The 20,444-nt window shown below is 37.6% G+C and overlaps 1 protein-coding gene across 1 annotated transcript; it reads left to right on the top strand.

Moving 5' to 3' along the window:
- Positions 1–272: 272 nt before the first annotated feature.
- LOC123506644 lies at positions 273–15,003 on the top strand. The gene is made up of 9 exons (XM_045258892.1): positions 273–368; positions 4,452–4,571; positions 5,794–5,828; positions 6,041–6,322; positions 9,942–10,070; positions 10,288–10,474; positions 10,627–10,863; positions 11,190–11,447; positions 14,980–15,003. Exons 1-9 carry the CDS (start codon positions 273–275, stop codon positions 15,001–15,003), a joined length of 1,368 nt encoding a protein of 455 aa, XP_045114827.1.
- Positions 15,004–20,444: the final 5,441 nt, after the last annotated feature.

Genomic DNA, 20,444 nt, shown 5'->3' with positions numbered 1-20,444 from the left:
ACAATTACAACTGGTGCATTTATACTTATTGTCTCGTTATTTGACTATTCTTTGAATGATTTAAAAACTATCCTTGATATAGTGTGTGTGTGTGTGTGTGTGTGTGTGTGTGTGTGTGTGTGTGTGTGTGTGTGTGTGTGTGTGTGTGTGTGTGTGTATATATATATATATATATATATATATATATATATATATATATATATATATATATATATATATATATATACAGTATATCCATATCCACATCCACAGAGAAAGTTGATGAAGATTGGATGAAGGAAGCTCTTGATGTAGTGTTGGCGGAGGCATCAGTGTCTCACTGTTCCTTAACTTTCATCATGGACAAGACGTCTTCCTATTTTCATGAGGTATGTGTATTTCAAAAGTATTATCTTTATTTTACTTTATTTATCTATCTATCCACACACACACACACACACACACACACACACACACACACACACACACACACACACACACACACACACACACACACACACACACACACACACACACAAAGGAATGGAAAAGAGTAATTATAGTCCCAATATACAAAGGAAGAAAAGACTGAGCCCCTAAATTATATACCATTGTAACTAACTAGTGCTGAGGGAAAGACCTATGAAATTATTATTAAAGAAAAATGTTCAGAATATCTGGAGGGAAACGAAATAATTAATAACTCCTAATTTGGTTTCAGTAAAGGAATATCATAACAAATTTACTAAACATTTTTACAAGAGTAATAGATAAAGTAAATAGGAAAGATGGCCGGGATGATACCGTGTATTTAGATATCAAAAAGGCCTTTGACAGAGTACAACGTAGAAGACTACTATGCAAAAAAGAACTTACTGGAGGAGTACAGGGGAATATCTTAAATTGGATAAGAGACTACCTAACAGATAGACAAATGAGGACAATGATTAGCGCCTATAATATCACCACCCAAGCGGATTTTTGGTGTAACCACTTAGAACCTGGGTATCATGGTGACATGTAGGTAACTTTAAACCACTCAAGAACTGGCATAGTTTCAAGGCGATACGTGGTGGGATTTGATCTTACGCGTGGACGTCTACCCCGATCCTACGATCACCACCGTATCCACTACGCACATATATATATATATATATATATATATATATATATATATATATATATATATATATATATATATATATATATATATATATATATATATATATATATATATATATATATATATATATAGTGGAGACTGAATACTTGAACCTGGGGCCGCCGTGGTACAGTGGAACCATGCGTGCTTTGGGGTCCGAGGAGTCTCTAAGCGCACGGGTTCGAATCCTGTCCACGATCCGAGTGTAGGTTGGGCTTCCTCACTCGGGGCAACGGTTTTCTAGCGGATGGGCTTTCAGATAGAAGATACCCCAAAAAGTATCCCCTTTAGCCCATAAATTCCCGTGAAAAGCCCACATGGTATAAATAAAATAAAAAAAACTTAATTCGTTCCAAATGGCCGTTCGAATATTAAGAAGTTCGACTATTGATACCTATAAATCAGGTAATTCGTTCGAGCCATTGCCAAACCCAAGTTTAGAAAAAAACAGCGGTTTAATTTTGCAGTCGCCGCTAGCATTGGCGCACAGAAGCAGAGTTAGCCTGTCTTTCATGGGCTTGTGTCTTGGCAAACACTTCTCTTCCTTTGTTATATAGATCTTGTTTGTTTTTTTTTTTTTCAAAACAGGCCAATTTCATCACAATTAAGAATCTGTTGTGGGCTTAAGCGCTCCTTTACCACAAATTTCTTAAATTCAGGCACGAATTACTCAGCAGCAACTCTGTCAGCACTTGCGGCCTCACCGTGCCTCACAACAGAATGAATTCCAGTTCTTTTCTTGAAATTCACAAACCACCCTTTCCTTGCTTTCAAAATCATCATTGGAGGCAGATATAGTATCAGAAGTATGATCACGATGCCTAGCCTTCGTACAAATTATGCCCTCTGACAAAGAATCACTAGCCATCTGTCTTTGGTTTTATCCAATCAACAATTTTTCTTTTCTTCCACTGCCGCAGGTCGCTTGAATTGCCTTTTTCACACCAATAGCCACATCAGCTCTTTTAATGAGCTCTTTTTTCTTCAGTATTGTGGCTACTGTAGATTTAGCTATACAGTACTCAGCTATTCTTCCTTTTTTCTCGTATTTATCAATAATCTCCTTTTTCCTTTCGATGGTTGTCACTACATTCTTTCTTGTAGTCTTATTCTCACCACTAGCATGCCTCTTCGGTGCCATTGTAAGCTTCTAAATGCAAATAAAACCAAAAAAAAAAAAAATCCAGAGAGAAAGCGCAAGACATTGATATTCTTACGACACCGAAGGATCAACTGACTGCGGTGGACCAGTGGGGTGCGTGGGGCGGCGGGAAGGATGAAAGCGCAGGACATTGATATTCTTACGACAGCGAAGGATCAACTGGCTGCGGTGGACCGGTGGGGTGCGTGGGGCGGCGGGAAGGATGAAAGCGCAGGACATTGATATTCTTACGACAGCGAAGGATCAACTGGCTGCGGTGGACCGGTGGGGTGCATGGGGCGGCGAGAAGGATGAAAGCGCAGGACATTGATATTCTTACGACAGCGAAGGATCAACTGGCTGCGGTGGACCGGTGGGGTGCATGGGGCGGCGGTAATGATGAAGCTTTTTTTGTTTATAGCAACGTGGACGGGCGTTCGACTAACAAGTATTTTTTCGACTATTAAGTCGAACTTTTGTGTTCGACTATTGAAAAGCTCGACTATTTAGAGGTTGGAGTATTGAGTCTCCACTGTATATGTATGTATATATATATATATATATATATATATATATATATATATATATATATATATATATATATATATATATAGATATAGATAGATAGATAGATAGATAGATAGATAGATATATATATATATATATATATATATATATATATATATATATATATATATATATATATATATATATATATATATATATATATATATATATATATATATATATATATATATATATATATATATATATATATATATATATATATATATATATATATATATATATATATATATATATATATATATATATATATATATATATATATATATATATATATATATATATATATATATATAGATAGATAGATAGATAGATAGATAGATAGATAGATAGAGTCTCCAAGCGCACGGGTTCGAATCCTGTCCACGGTCTGAGTGCAGGTTGGGCTTCCTCACTCAGGGCAATGGTTTCCTAGCGGGTGGGCTTTGAGATAGGAGGTACCCTAAAAAGTACCCCCTTTAGCCCATAAATTCCCGTGAAAAGCCCACATGGTATAAAAAAAAAAAAGATAGATATAGAATATATATATATATATATATATATATATATATATATATATTTATTTATTTATTTATATGAGAGAGAGAGAGAGAGAGAGAGAGAGAGAGAGAGAGAGAGAGAGAGAGAGAGAGAGAGAGATGGGGTGGGGGAAGAGAAGTTTCGCTGCAATTAGCCGTCACGGCTCCATACACCAACCGCTTCTGCCACGAGCAGTCTCCTCACTCTTCTCCTGAAGATGGTCCCAAAATTATAAACAAAATAACAATATGAACAGCTAGACAGTTAGCCCGTCACCTATCAAATCTCCTTCTTTCATTAATTTTTCCTAACCTATTCTTCCACTATCACTAACTCTTCTTTCTTCTTTCATCCAACCTATTCTATGCCACAATAAAGCAAAGAAAGTCTCCTCACTCTTCAGGACTCCTGAAGATGGTCCAGACAGGACCGAGAGACGTCTCGAGATCACCATGGATTTTGGCTTACTCCTCCAGAATCTACACCCAGACAAACGCACCCTTGTGCGAAAAATACAAAAGCTTTTTTTCAAAAAAAGAATAATGCTCAAGTTGCTATGTGTGTGTGTGTCTGTGTGTGTGTGTGTGTGTGTGTGTGTGTGTGTGTGTGTGTGTGTGTGTGTGTGTGTGTTTTTTTATGTAAGGGAGAACTACCAATGGCAAAATAAATTAATATTAGGAAAAAAAAGGCCCACTTGAATTGTAGTTTCTATAAAAGAATCAAAAGAATTAGTCAAAATCCAGGGATAGAGGTCTCGACACCTCTGTCTTAAAAGAAGTTAATTCGTAGGAAGATGGAAATATAGAAGCAGGCAGGGAGTTTGAGAGTTTACCAGTTAAAGGTATGAATGATCGGAAAAAAAAAAAAAAAAAAAAAAAAAAAAATATATATATATATATATATATATATATATATATATATATATATATATATATATATATATATATATCGGATACCATATATATGGTATTATATTTAATATATTTAAGAACATGTGTATACAGTACATATTGAAAAGTATGTGGACCACATTAACTAACAATATCTAACACATGAATCACTCAGGCGCTGAGGATTCATGTGCCCGCAACGAAGACTGGAGGGGATATGGTCCTCGATGTGGCGGTCGCCGGAAGCGTTGGTGTTAATGGCACCATGACCCAAGTAGTGGCTCAGGCGCGTAAGGTGAGTTTTTTTTTTTATTCTTATATAATGTCACCACATAATAATACAATAATATTATCGTTAGCACCACATACTCATACACACTACGTATAGCCTCGTGAGCCTCTGCACGATTATTAGTTTGATAGCGCCTCTTCCCTTCCTTTTCCTCTGTCTTCTGGTGTTACAGTTCCGGAGATACAATATAAGTTGACTTTTCAACAATATCAGGTGCATATGTTTTTAATTTCCAATAATAGGCATGCTTTCGCTAAACTAGTTAACCATCAACTACTGTTTTTGGCTATGAGACATATTACGTGAAGAAAGATTATGTCTGGCACATACTAGATACTTTATACTTTATGCAATTACCCAAAGCTTCTAAACTGGACTGAATCATAAAGAAACCTCTGCGACAGCACTGTAACATTTGAACTTCCTTAACTGATGTCCCTATATATTCGTATTTCTCTCTGAAACCACGATAGATCTACAATATCTTGAAGCTTTAGGTCCCCACACACGAAGCGATTTTAAAAGCGCGACTTGAGAAGCGCGACTCCAAAGTCAATGCAGTCTATTGGAGCCTTCAGACGTGGTCGCGACTCGCTGGGTTGGAAGCGCGACTCGAGATATCCCTTGGTGAAGCGCGATTCCCGAGCGATTTCATCACTATTTGCATCTCATTGGCTGGTCGGGGTGAGATTAGAGCCAATGAGCGATCAGGCAGAGTTTTCCTCCACGTGGAGTCCGAGCGTGGGGCAGCTGGGAGGGGGAGTGCGGGGTAACTGGTAACATCTGGCTTGGAGGAGTGCATCACAACCACGCATAGCAAGATGAGTGACCAGGGATCTGCTGACCGCTTTGATACCGAATTATTAATAGATGAAATAGAAATAGCTTCCCGCGTCATTGGTGGGTGTTATGGCCAATGAGAGGGCAGTCCACGTGGGTACAGTAGCGGGGATGGGGGGTAAAGCTGGGGAGGGGGGTATGCTGTCGCTACACCAGTCGCTGTGAGTGTGGGGTCAACCCAGAATCGCGCTTCTCAAGTCGCGCTTCTAAAATCGCTTCGTGTGTGGGGGGCCTTAGAGACACATCATTAACTATATTATTTTAAATTCTTATAAAACTTCTTCCAAATTATTTGGATCTCTGTGCACATTTATCTCGAGTTTTCTCTTGGTAAAACAACTTCTATGTTGTTTTTCATTATCAGCTTTCTCATCTGTTGTTTTAGTGCAATCACTTTGGAGATGAGGCTACCCCAGACTGGTAAACACTTTCTGATAAAAATATGTTCCTGTGGATGGCCATTTTTCCAACACGAAAAATGCAACTAATTCTATTTTTTCACTTTTGTTTTTACTTGATGGTATATTGCTTCTGTTATATGCCAGTCTGTTGGCAAAGTTTACCGAACATTCCAATTATATTATATGCAAGATTCAGATATTGTAATAACTCCTAGTGACTTGCAATTTCAGTCGCAAATTGGCACGTGTGTTTCCGCCTTTACTAGTACATACACAACAGATGCGGCTGATGTCTTGGTGTGCATTGGTGGTTGTCTTCAGCGACTACCCGACCTTTCTGTCTGTTTTCGCGGAGATGGCTGATGAAGGTCGGCTGATGGTGTGGGAAACAAAACTCTTAGTAATCACCAGGCTTCCTTTGTCGAGCCTTGAAGACCTGATGCAGAATTACTGGACCTTCTCCATGATGAACACAATGTTCCTTAAACTCAACGCATCATCAGGAGAAAACCAGTAAGTGTCAAATTTGATGCATAGCCTACTGCGATTAGTTAAAGAGAACCTGTTTTGTTTAAAATAATATCAAGAATTTAGGAAAAGTAGTCTAAATGCCCATGTGGCATGAAGAAGTGTCCCACCATGACGAAATGGGAAAGTTCCCAAGATATCGTACCGCACGCTGGCAGAACGCACTCCGAGCCTGCAGGGAGAGGATCTCCTCATCCAGTACAATTCCAATGGGGAAAACGCTCCGACAATCTTGATTTTCCCAAAAACTTAACATAGTTTAGTATATCATTCAGTATACCTATTTTGAGGAAGTGTACGTCTCTGGCAGTCGAAATTTACTAAAATATATGTATGGGGATCTCTTAGTAGTAAAAGAAGTCATTTATAAAGTGGTCGCCGACCGTGACGGACGTTCATATCCCTGCTGGTCTCTACTCTGACCGCTGTGCTCGGTGAGGTGTATGACTACGGTGCATTTGTTACCACTTGTCAAATAACCAGTGCTGGTGACAAACAGCAGCTGGCTGCTTTATAGCGTCATTTTTTTTTTTTTTTTTTACTTAATTAGGAATTATATTTGCTTACATTAGTAAGAATAAAGCAGCAGCAAAACATTCCATATTTACCTAGTTCTCAAGTAAATAATTTTGTTAAATGGTGTGATGATAATTATTTGAATTTAAATGTAAAAAAGACAAAGGAAATGTTAATCGATTTTCGTAAGAGGGAGAGGTGTACTCAAAATCTTGTAATTAAAGAGGAACAGGTAGAAATTGTACATGATTATAAATATTTAGGGTGCAAATTGATGATAAAATAACTGGTGATGTAAACACAAAGGTGTATGGCAAATGTATGCAGAGAATTCACTTTCTGAGAATTTTAAGAAATCTAAAAGTTGAAAATACTATTCTTGCTATGTTCTATAAGTCTGTTATTGAGTCAGCTTTATGTTTTGGTTTAACAACGCTGTATGGGTGCTTAACTGTAAAAAACAAGAAAAAACTCAAAAAGGTTGTGAGAATTGCTGATAAATTGGGTGTAAAGGTAACAACACTAGATGACCTATATTCTAGAAATGTATTGTGTACAACTAGGAAAATAATGAGCGACAATACCCATCCTCTCAATGATAACTATGTGTTCTTAAAATCTGGAAAAAGATTGGGGTTGTCTTCACAGAAAAAATCTAGATATGAAAATTCATTTGTACCAGTTAGCATTAAATTGTATAATTCTGTCCATGCAAAAAGGTAAAGTTATTGCTTCCATTGTGATTTTGATTCTGATGCATGATGAATTTACAGAATGGTGTTTTTAAAATAGTGTAGTGTATATAGTTTTAGTCTTGGACCTTACCAAGGATTCTAGGGAGGATATACAAGTTCAATGGGCGGGCTGGAGGAATTGATTAGGAAACCTCGCTTCCAACAGATGGCGCGCGGGTCGTAGGTAGTAAGGGGGTGAGGGATGGGAGGATCCATCAGCGGGGAAGGATGAGCGCCGTTACAAGATTCAAAGTTAGTCAGTCATTCACAGCCTCACAGGAAAGAGCGCAAGGCACATTAATCATTGCCCGTCTCCGCCTGGGCCACACCACGCTCAGTGCCTACATCAGTCTTGTGACCCATTCTGCCCTTGGTGTAGGACTACCCTGAGGCCATGGAACATTTCCTGCTTCAATGCCCACGCCTCCTCTCTCAACATAGTGCATTACGCTCCTGGCTCTCCGCCCTGGCCATCACAACACTCGACCTGCCCACCCTCTTGGCCTGTGATACCCACACAGGAGTACCCCAGGACTCACAAGGATCCATAGATTTTCGTGGCCTCTTTTGAATCCTTATGAGCCCTGGGGTAGTCCTGTGTGGGTATCTGAGGCGTGGTAGCTGGCCGGTCTTCCTCAAAGAAAGCGAAGGACAAATGTTGCTGATGGCCAGGGGGCGGAAAGGGAGCGTAATGAAGTATGTTGAGAGAGGAGGCATGGGTATTGAAGCAGGAAATGTTCCATGGCCTCAGGGTAGTCTTACACCAAGGGCAGAAGTGGTTACAAGGCAGACGTAGGCAATGCAAGTAAGGAGTATGATGTGGCCCAGGCGGGCAGGATACGCATATATATATATATATATATATATATATATATATATATATATATATATATATATATATATATATATATATATATATATATATATATATATATATATATATATATATATATATATATATATATATATATATATATATATATATATATATATATAATATATATATATATATATATATATATATATATATATATATATATATATATATATATATATATATATATATATATATATATACATATATGAACATGTTTTATTTGCCTTATAAGTTCATAACCACGAGAGAATGCAGGGAAAAATAAGGGGAGGGGAAGGAAGCATGGAAGAAATTTTAAGTTACTCCTAATAACGTTTTCTATGAAATTACTCGCTTCCAACAGATGGCAGCACCGTCGCTGTCCTCCAAACTTTAACCCACACCAAAACTTCCTCTCTGTATATTCCTTGGACCTTACCTTGTCACAGATATTTTATTGTGTTGTACTGTATGTGGGTTGTAACTGTAACTTTTAATGATCTGGATCCACAAAGAGTTTCAATTTGTATCATTACAAATTGACTAAAAGTATTTATTATTATTATTATTATTATTATTATTATTATTATTATTATTATTGTTATTATAAAGGCAACGTTAATGATGGAAATGTTATTAAGAGTTAGGTAAGTAGAATTGATATTAGCATGAATGATAATGATAAAAGGTTTACTATTGTTGATTCTTTTTAATGTTATCATCAGTATTGCTCACCTTGGTGTTGCTGCTTTGTTCTTTATTATCTAGCGTTACTACTACTACAGCTATTATTATTATCATTATTGTTATTATTATTATTATTATTATTATTATTATTATTATTATTATTATTATTATCATTATTGTTGTTGGTGTTGGTGTTGGTAATGGTGATGGTGGTGTTGGTGTTTGCGTTTTTGGTGTTGGTGTTGGGCGCAACTAAAGCGTCCACGTCGCTCCGTGGAGCGAATGATTCGTGCGTCTGGCAGGGCAGGTCTTTACTTCCCGTTTCGTCATGGTGGGACACTTCTTCATGCCACACCCATGCTCTTTCGTATTTTTATTATTATTATTATTAATATTATTATTATTATTATTATTATTATTATTATTATTATTATTATTATTATTATTTTATCTTTATTCTAGAAAGTAAAATAAACCTCTCGATTCGTGACTGATTGTTGCTGAGGTCAGTCTTCAGTTACCGCACATTTACATGCATACAGGATTTAGAGAGAGGAAAAAAAAAAAAAAAAAAAAAAGCATGAAGTAACATAATGACGTAACGTAATAATCCTTGAGATGGGCTGAGTTTAGGTGCAGTCAGGTCAAGGTGCGCGTTGTCACAAAAGAATAATAATAAAAAAGAACTACATAATAGTAATGGTATACACGTACGTACAGTATATGATACAAATTTGTTAAATACTAAAGAAGTTATGTATACTGAACATTGTAGTAGCAAGAAATACTGCGAATGCTTGCTTTCCTACAGTTGCCAGATATATGCACACATGCCATATGGACCCACCGGATCCCATGTAGCACAATTGGCAAGTCTGAAGTCTGGCCATGCTTTGGGGTATCTCAGTGACAAAACGCTGTTCCCTGAAAAGTACAATAAGTAAGTAGTCCTTATCATTATCTTCGTCATCGTTATCTTCATTCTCATCATCAACATCACAACTACCAATATATTGTCGTCATCCACTTAGTTCTATTGTTTATAAATTATTTCCCCAGCCTAATTCGCTCATCGTAATCCATATTCTGGAAATTATTAAAAAAGAAGTTATTGTGTGTGTATCTATCTATTTTTTCATTGGTATACTTTCACACAGTTTCCACGGTATGAAGGTTAACCTCACATGGATTCCTTTAACACCGGGTTGGATGGTGATAAAACGACCAGGACCAAACGGCACAGAAGTAACCACGTTCGGTGGAAGGGAATATTGGATCATGGAAAACATCGGATCGATCCTCAACTTTTCTCTGAACCCTCTCCCATATACAGGATGGGATCCCGTAAGCCAAGATATTCTGAAACATTGTTGTAATGGTATGTATGAAACTGAATTAACGTGTGTGTGTGTGTGTGTGTGTGTGTGTGTGTGTTTTACTACACCATTAAGGTGGAAGGGATGTGAGCTTTTTTTTTTTTTCCCTCTCCATTTCAGGTAATGAAGCGTTTGAGGACTCGTGAAGCATTCCTTTGGCCTGTTACCCTGCCAATATTGCCACACATGTTGGAACTGTATGACTTCGGGTTTTTCCTCGAGCGATCCACTTTGGCCTTCACGATGGCTAAGCCGTCCACCAAATCTAGCTGGGAGAGCCTTTATCGTCCTCTGCGTATCGAGGTGTGGGGCCTTATAGCGGTTGCAGTTGTGGTTGTCTACATTGTTCTTATGGTGGTGAGTGATACTTTACTCACGAATGGTAATAGAAACATTTATATTTTGTGCGACAATGAATCAAAAGTCGTGTGCATTATCGGTAAGTGGAATGTTTTTGGTTTCTTTAATGTTCGATCAACTGATTTTTAGTTTTGTATTATATGTTCTAAAAAGCGATGTGTCGCTTCCTTCAAAACATCTCTTCTTTCCAATAACTCTATACAGGGCTCATTCATATTTGGTCTCTTACACAGAGTGGCATCTCACTTATTTTATTTTTTCTTTATCAAACTTCTGAACTCATTGACCATATATTTTGCCACAAGTCGAAGACTATTTTTCAGATGAATGCATACGGTAAAGACGAAGTACCTGGTGCATGGCTAGTAATGAAGCAGGTACTTGGGACACTTCTTGACGAGGCCATCCCTGGAGAGCTGCCACTTAGAAGTACCACGAGGGTGGTTTTGACGACATGGCTGATCTTTAGTTTCGTCGTGGGAACAGTTTACCGCAGCAATCTCACTGCCTGCCTTACCATACCATTGTACCCTTCTCGCATCGAGACCTTCAGCGGACTGGTTGATGCAAATACCAAGCAAGTACATCGTGCATTTTTCATTTCATGTGGCATCATAGGCGTTTTCAGTAGCACTTTGTGGAAGCCGAACGGTCCAGAAGCGTTCGCCCATATAAGAGAACGCTTCTACTGAAAACGATAGTAACACTGCCAGACGAATCACCGTCACTCGCCGGAAACACTATTGTACTCTTTAGTCGCAGGATCACGTCAAGCTGAGATAGTCTCATTCCACCGTTATGTAAAGATATTATTATGGGAATGGGACAAGTAAAGGCAAGGCTCAAATAAAACATTACACATTAATTTCTACAGGGAATATTTTCTGACAGCCCTGGTACACGCGGCAGAGGCTGGATGCACATGTCCTTATGATTTTTGTAGCACAGATCTGCGTCTACCGTAATTGTTCAAAAACATCTTGTCACAGACGTCACAGGTTGAGTGCAAAAAACTTGGTAATTCTTTATAACAAGTCTGTCCCTCCCTTCCCCTTCATCCCCCCAACTCCCCAAAAACAAGCTTAGGGGCCTGTGGGGAACCGGGGGTTTTAGTAGCAAAATAAGCGTAATATGGGCATCAAAAAAAAAAAAAAAGCTACGGAAAATTTCCATAATATTTGAAGTTTTTCCAGCCTAACCTAACCAAGCATAACCTAACCTAACCTCTAATATAACCTAACTGGACCGCCCCCCCGCTAGGGCATTAACCTAACCTAACCTAACCGTAATCTAATGTAACTTAGCCCCCCCCTTAACCCCTCCGCTAGGGCATTAACCTAACTTAACCTAACCTAACCTAATGTAACCTAATCGTGGGGGCTGGGCCTCCCATGGACCCCCCACACTAGGACATTAACCTATCATAACCTAAGTTAACCTACGTATATGGTGGGTGCGCAGCCCCCCGTGACACCCCCTCCCCGTTAGGGCGTTAACCTAAGGCGTTTTCAGTAGCAATGCGGAAGCGAACGGTTCCAAACCCGTTCGCCCTCACAGGCGAACGTCTTTCAAAGGTGTTCGCTTCTGTTCGGTCCTCAGAGCGAACACTGACGCTGATTGGCTGCGAGACGAGTTGCCAACTTTGTAAGTTATAAATCAATAAAAAAAATACTATTATGAGGCGCATGAAGATATGAAAAGTATTATTACGTAAAGGAAATATATTTAACAACTGTTTAGTGCTAATGAAATTCATAAGAATTCTTCTTGTGATTTGAATTAAATGAAAACAGAATCTTGCACTCTCGAGACATCTGGGACTACGCACTCTGGCTGTACCACAGGGAATGAGACTGTACGTCTCAGCTTGGCGTGATCCTGCGACTAAAGAGTACAATAGTTTTTCTGGCGAGCGACGAGGGAGATTCGTCTGGCAGTGTTACTATCGTTTTCAGTAGCAGCGTTCGCGTGTAAGAGCGAACTGTTCTGGACCGTTCGCTCTCCGCAAAGTGCTACTGAAAACGCCTCTAACGTACCATAATAAGCTAATAAGGAACCTAAAAACTGATAACGCTATGCTTCTTGAGTGGCAGCGCGTGATTGGAGGGATTAGCTCTATAGATACCAAGATTTGTGGGTATAAACAGGGATTTGTGGGTAGCGGCATATAAGGATTTCATGGTATCTATAGAGCTAAAAAAAAAAAAAAAACTATTGTGACCCCAGCATAAGTTGCAATCGCCGCCCACCGCCTCGTAAGCTCCACCCACTGGCTTCACTTTTTTTAGTACAGCGGGATAGGCGCGCGCCGTCTTCTCTATTTAACTTCCTTGATAAAAACAAATTAAAATTTGTGAAATGTTTGTTACCTGTGGATTAGGTAGGAGATGGATATTTTCATATAAGTTACCATTGAATTGAGACGATGTTGGAGGGTTCCTTACCACACTGAAAGGATTACGTATCAGACAAGATTTGCAACAATGTAATATTCTATATTAATTCATCTCTCTCTCTCTCTCTCTCTCTCTCTCTCTCTCTCTCTCTCTCTCTCTCTCTCTCTCTCTCTCTCTCTCTTCAACACGTCTTTAAGAAAACTTATTCATCCCCATACCCTACGGTAAAAAATAGCATCCATATAAGAATTAGGACGTGTCAGTTCACCATAGTCGTTCATTTATAAGTAAACTATATTTATGTACAGCCATCTATAACATCTTCAAGTTCTTGTATTTCCACCTCCTCCCCTCTTTAATACCAGTCTCCCTTGTCTTATGTTATAACATACATTTACGTCTCCACACCTATTTTCTTCCTTAGAGAAACAGTCAACAATGTGATTTATAAGCACATGGACCATGATGCAGTGGTTGGCACGCATGACTACACAATCTCTCCGGCCAGCGATTGGATTCTGGACTGCTGGGATAGTTGGCACTCAACTCAACTTCATTCTTACTTCTTTTAGGCCGATAGATGGATACCCAGGAAAACTTAAGTACTTTAGATCATGGAGACGAGGATTGCCTAATAGGTCTACGCCCTGTGTCTCAGGATTAGGGATATTGTCCACAACAGCCTCAAAGACCAATAAGACCGAGATGAGCGTTGAAGCAATGGATATCTATAGCTAGGGCCCCAACGTTATCTTAAACACTACATTATTTGTTTGTTAGGATCAAGACCAGCATCCCCATCATGGTCATCATCTTTGTTACTAATGTTGTATTCTATAATTTAAAGGATTCTCGTCGTAGAAAGCATGGATATATTCTACGACAACTTCAGACTGTCTACATCTGAGGTGTTGAAAACAATAGCTGCCAGAATGGAGATTGTTCCAGACTATACGACTGGAATGACACGTTTGCTTACTGAGAAGTGAGTATCTCTCTCTCTCTCTCTCTCTCTCTCTCTCTCTCTCTCTCTCTCTCTCTCTCTCTCTGTGTGTGTGTGTGTGTGTGTGTGTGATTTACATGCAGTTATAGCACAAAATTAATCGTTAGATGCTTTGAGAAATCTCTTAATGGGAAGGATAAGAATTACCATGCAGGTATGAACCCTCAGAGGGGCCCAGTAAGACTTCCCTGCTCTGAGAAAGTTTTCTTCCTCAGCAAAAGTTACATAATTTTAATCAATATTTCATTCGGAAACTCAGTTTAGAGAAAGCAGAGTAATGAGGCTACCTACAGGTGCAATTTGAATTAAAGCCTTTGTTCTCCGGAGGAATAAAAAAAAAAAAGCTTATACGAGCACATCCCGCGCCTTTTAAAGCGGTTTCACACGTGCAAATTTGCAACTGAAATTGCAAGTCAGTAGAGTTTCTGACTGAATATGCCTAGCGACTGGAGAAACCAGTCGAAAAACAAAACCAACATGTTAGTCTTGTTCAGTCGATTTGCAGCTTTATTTGTGTTATGACATCACGGAGTAAACTTTGAAAATGTGGTTTCCATGTGTACAGAAGATGTTAGAGTTGGTGAGGGAAAAAGAACACATCTGGGACCCCAGAAATTAATTATACAGTAAGAAAAAAAAAAAAAAAAAAGCTAGCACAAATCGTCGTTCGACGAAATAGTTGCCACTCTCTAAGAATTGTTTCCCTCAATACAGGGTGTTTTTGGAGATGAGGATTGAAGACTTGTCAGGATTTAATTTGATCGCCATTGTGCATAGTCTTCTTAAGATTAGTGTATGGTAGACACTCCTTTCTTTCCTTCTGCTTAACACAGGCATTTTCTTTTCTGTTGACTCTTCCGGTAAAAAGGCAACCGCCGCTTCAGCATCGTCATTGGAAGAGGACATCTTGGCGGTTAGCTGTTTGTTTACACTCACTAACAGCCAAGGCGCCAACTAATCGATACTTTTCAGTCGCTATGTGTGACATTTTCCGATTAGAAGGGTTCAGTCGATACTTTTAATGACTTGCAATTTCAGCCACAAATTGGCACGTGTGAACCCGCCTTTATAAGACTAGCCGCCATAGCCCAAGAAAGGCGTATTGTGCAACACCAGGGGGATTAAAGGCGGTGTCACACTAGCACTTTTCCCGTCGATTAATACGATTTCCGTCTAGTTTTCAACGCATGAACTAATCGCATGAATTTGTCAGACGATAGGGATCGTTTCTGTCTGCAAATTTTCCGCCTTTGTTTACATACCAAGACCAAGACCACAAGACTTGCCGCGTCTCCTCAACCTGCTTCTACGTGCATTGGTTCTACCACTAAACATGAACGCATCCATGCACGCTTTGTGGCTTGTTTAGCTCGTCTAAGTTTCGTAATACACAGTATTACGTTCAGAGCAGCGTATCTTTGCCACAGCGTGGCCTCCATGTTTGTGTTTACATTGTGTTGGCGGGAAGTGACGACGGAAAGTGACGACGAAACATCGTTTGTGTGTGACAGGCCGCAGCCAAAATATTGTCGATTTTCTGAAAAACGACGGAAAAAGTAGACGGAAAAAGTGCTAGTGTGACACCGCCTTAATTGGTATACTTTGATATATTTCAGTGCGGAAGGTGCCTGGTGTTAGCTACAGAGGCCACTGTCCCCTGTAGGTGATATATATATATATATATATATATATATATATATATATATATATATATATATATATATATATATATATATATGTATGTATGTATACGGTAAATGCATTCCACTAGTCAAAAAGGAAGGTTTGCCAATCGTCTGGGTGGCGATTCCCTGCTTGCCGTGTTCATTATAGGCGACTCAGTCAGTAGTTGTATATGCTTTTAAGGCGCAAGTCTTTTGTAAAGACCCAGAGGTCATAATTGCAGCAAAGCTTGCTCTGCTATAATGATAAGACCAGTAAAAGGATGTCAGCTGAAAAAGTTTTCATGGCTTTGAAAAAAAAAATAAAAGCAAATATGTAAAACCACACCTTGAAATATATTTACATAACCATTATTAAAATGTAGATGTTAATTATAATGATAACAAGACTATGAACCTGATGATGATAATCATTATAATCATGATAGTGATAACAGTATACAATTACATTGTGTTGTTCATATCACAATTTCGTGGACATAACTCTTATCGTCTACAGTTACACTGAGAGTAATCCAAAAGTTTCATGAATATTTATTTAGAAATAAAAAAGAATAAATAAAAAAACTAACTACTACTACTTCTTTTTCTTCTTTTCTTTCTTTCTCCTCTTCCTCCTTCTCCCCGTCCTCCTCAGCGCAGCCTACCTTTATGAACGATTATTCTTGGAAGTGAAAGTCGCTCAAGATTTCACCGACAGCGAGCAAGCAACGCCTCTCTACGTTACTCAAGACAGCCTTTTAGCGGATTTTACAGCATTTGTATTGATCCGGGACGCTCCATTCAAGCCAAGCTTTGATAAATGTTTACTCATCTTTCACGGGGTGAGAACCCTCCAGTATTTAGCAACTTTATTTCACCTATCTTTATATATATATATATATATATATATATATATATATATATATATATATATATATATATATATATATATATATATATATATATATATATATATATATATATATATATATATATACACCCACACACACACACACACACACACACACACACACACACAAGGAAATCTCCGAGTCTCTCGCCATCTGGCTACCTTAATCTTGTAGTTATTCTGAATTGTTTTGTCTTAACTATTCTAACCAATTCATTTGGTCTTTATAATTCAATCCTGTTCTCATGTCTTTAATCTCGTAGACATACTTGTTTTCAGGCCTCTAGTGATTAGTGATGTACTTATGTCATTCTTTTGGGATTTTAATGATATACTATTTGAATATTCTATGTGACCTGTATTTAGTTTTAATGAACTACTCATCAGTATGAGCATTTCCTAACCTTGCTAACGCCCATGATTCCCACTTAACCCATATTTCCATGGCATATCCTCACCATACCCTAGCTCCCACTTCATCCTACGTCGTCCATCCAGTCTTAATCCCTTCATATCCTGCCTCCTATTCCTCACCTCCTCTCCATCTGTCCGTCACTGCTTAATTGAATTTGCGCGCTTACTGTATCCTCACGCCTCAATTCACTATTTCCACCCTGTTCTTCTGCGTCTGCCTTTTGCCTACTAACTCCTTGGAGGTAGTTTATTTTTTCCTTAAAAATTTGGTCTTCTATCACATTATCTAATTATGTTATTATCTTCAAGTACCCTATGCGTTCAAAATTTTGACATGTTATTTGTATATGTACTGTAGTATGTTTTGATAGCAATTTCATGAAATCTAGTTCACAATTGTAATATATGATTGTTTAGAAGATTTTGAGAAAAGTTCTACTTATTTCACAGCTGTTTTTCAATTACTTGTTAAAACACACACACACATACACACACACACACACACACACACACACACACACACACACACACACACACACACACACACACACACACACAGTAGTAGTAGAATGGAACCGTTAAATTACAGACCAGTATCGTTGACTAGTATATTGTGCAAGGTATGTGAAGAAGTAATTAAAGCAAAGTGGAGTGAGTATCTAGAAAGTGAAAACATTCTGACTGAAAGGCAGTTTGGTTTCAGAAAAGGAATATCGTGCGTGTTTTTATTCAAGAGTGACTGACATACTACAACATAGAGGGGGATGGGTGGATGCTATTTACCTGGACTTGAGAAAGGCCTTTGATAAAGTGCCACACAATAGACTGATGTGGAAACTAAAAGAAGATTGTAGGAGTAAGTGATAAACAAGCAAAATGGATGGAAAATTACTTAGTGGGAAGAGAAATGCGAACAGTGGTGAAAGGAAGAAAGTCCGAGTGGAAGAAGGTAACCAGTGGAGTTCCACAAGGGTCAGTGCTTGGTCCCATCATGTTTTTTATTTATGTTAATGATATGCCAGTAGGAATAGACAGTTACATGAATATGTTCGCGCACGATACTAAAATTATGAGGAGAGTAAAGAATGTGGAAGATCTTGATAAAATATATGAGTGGAGGAAAGAGTGGCAGATGGAATTTAATATAAACAAATACCATGTTATGAGAATGGGAAGAAGTAGATACAGACCAAACAAGGATTACAGGCTGGGTGATGAAAAAATTGAAGAGACCAATGAGGAGCAAGACTTAGGAGTAACCGTGCAAAATACTCTGTCACCGAAAAACAAAAAAAAAAAAAAAAAAAAAAAAAAAATATAAAAAAAAAAAAATAAAAAAAAAAAAAAAAAAAAAAAAAAAAAAAAAAAAAAAAAAAAAAAAAAATAAAAAAAAAAAAAAAAACACACATATAGAAAAAAAAAAAAAGAAAAAAAAAAAAAGAAAAAAAAAAAAAAAAAAAAAAAAAAAAAAAAAAAAAAAAAAAAAAAAAAAAAAAAAAAAAAAAAATAAAAGAAATGTCAATCAAAAAAGAGAAATATGAAAAAGAAACACACAACACACAACACACAACACACACACACACACACACAACACACACACACACACACACACAACACAACACAAAAACACAAAAACAACAAAAAACAAAAAAAAAAAAAAATTTTACAAAACAACACACAACTTAAAAGAACACACAATATTAAACATAAAAAAAAAAGAGAGAAGAAAAAGAAAAAAAAAAAAAAAAAAAAAAAAAGAAAAAAAAAAAAAAAAAAAAAAAAAAAAAAAAAAAAAAAAAAAAAAAAAAAAAAAAAAAAAAAAAAAAAAAAAAAAAAAAAAAAAAAATCAGTACAAAAAAAAAAAAAAAAAAAAATTTTAATTGTAAAGAGGTGTGTTGGGAGGGACTGGACTTGGTCTTTAGTACAGAGCCAATGGTCATTGAGGAGATGAGGGTGGAGTGCCCTTTAGCAAAGAGTGATCATGCAGTTTTGGAGTTCAAGGTGATAGATGAAGAGAAATCTAGAAGAAATGAAGAATATAAAGTGGGAAGATGGAATTATGCCAAGACAGATTTTGGAAACCTAAAGAAATTCTTTCAAGAGACAAATTGGATGAAATTCAAGAGTGCTAAGGAGCAAATGAAAAGTGGAAGGAATTTATAAAAATATACAAAGAAGGTGAGAAAAAATTTGTACCAATAAGACAACATAGAGAAGTTGGAAAGCAGGACTGGTTTAACGATAGATGTGAAAAGGCTAGAACAAGAAAAGAGGATGCATGGAAGAGGTGGAGAAGGAAAAGACGGATTAAGCAGTGGGAAAGTTACAAAAGAGCAAGAAATGAATATGTGTTGATTAGAAGAGAAGAAAGAAAGAAACAAGAAAAGGATATAATTGATAAATGTAAAGACCAACCAAGGCTTTTTACAGACATGTGAACAACAACATCAAAAATAGAAAGTATTGAAAGTTTAGAAGTAAATGGAGTATGCAGTGAAGATCCCAGGAAATGGCAGAGGCTATGAATGGATGCTTTCGGAAGGTATTCACAAAGGAGACTGCTTTTGACAAACCACTGGTAATGGAACAGAAAGGGATTATGAAGGAGTTTCAAGTAACTGTGGAGGAGATCAAGAATATGATGGGGAGTTTAGAAGTGAGAAAAGCTGTGGGACCTGATGGGGTATCAGGATGGATTTTAAGAGAATGCAGGGAGCAACTGGCAGAAAAAGTTTGTGAAGTAATTGATGCCTCATTAAGGGAAGGTGTAGTGCCCCAAGACTGGAAAAGAGCTAACATTGTCCCAATCTATAAATCAGGTAACAAGAGACCCATTGAACTATAGACCAGTGTCACTTACAAGTGTGGTAGCTAAGATGTGTGAGAGGGTGGTGAAGAATAGATGGACAGACTTCTTGGAGAAAAATGACATACTTTGTGAGTGTCAATTTGGTTTTAGAAAAGGGCGTTCATGCACGACAAACCTGATATGTTACTATTCGAGGGTGATAGATGTAATACAGGAAAGAGATGGTTGGGCTGATGGAATATATCTGGATTTAAAAAAGGCCTTTGATAAGGTACCACACCGGAGACTGATCTGGAAACTTGAAATGGTAGGAGGAGTGCATGGCAGTTTACTAAAATGGATGGAAGACTTTTTGGTAGGAAGAGAAATGAGAACAATAATT

Source organism: Portunus trituberculatus, chromosome 20 (genome assembly GCF_017591435.1).
Source record: "Portunus trituberculatus isolate SZX2019 chromosome 20, ASM1759143v1, whole genome shotgun sequence".
NCBI classification, from domain to species: Eukaryota; Metazoa; Arthropoda; class Malacostraca; order Decapoda; family Portunidae; genus Portunus; species Portunus trituberculatus.
This window is presented reverse-complemented; position numbering and strand designations above follow the sequence as displayed.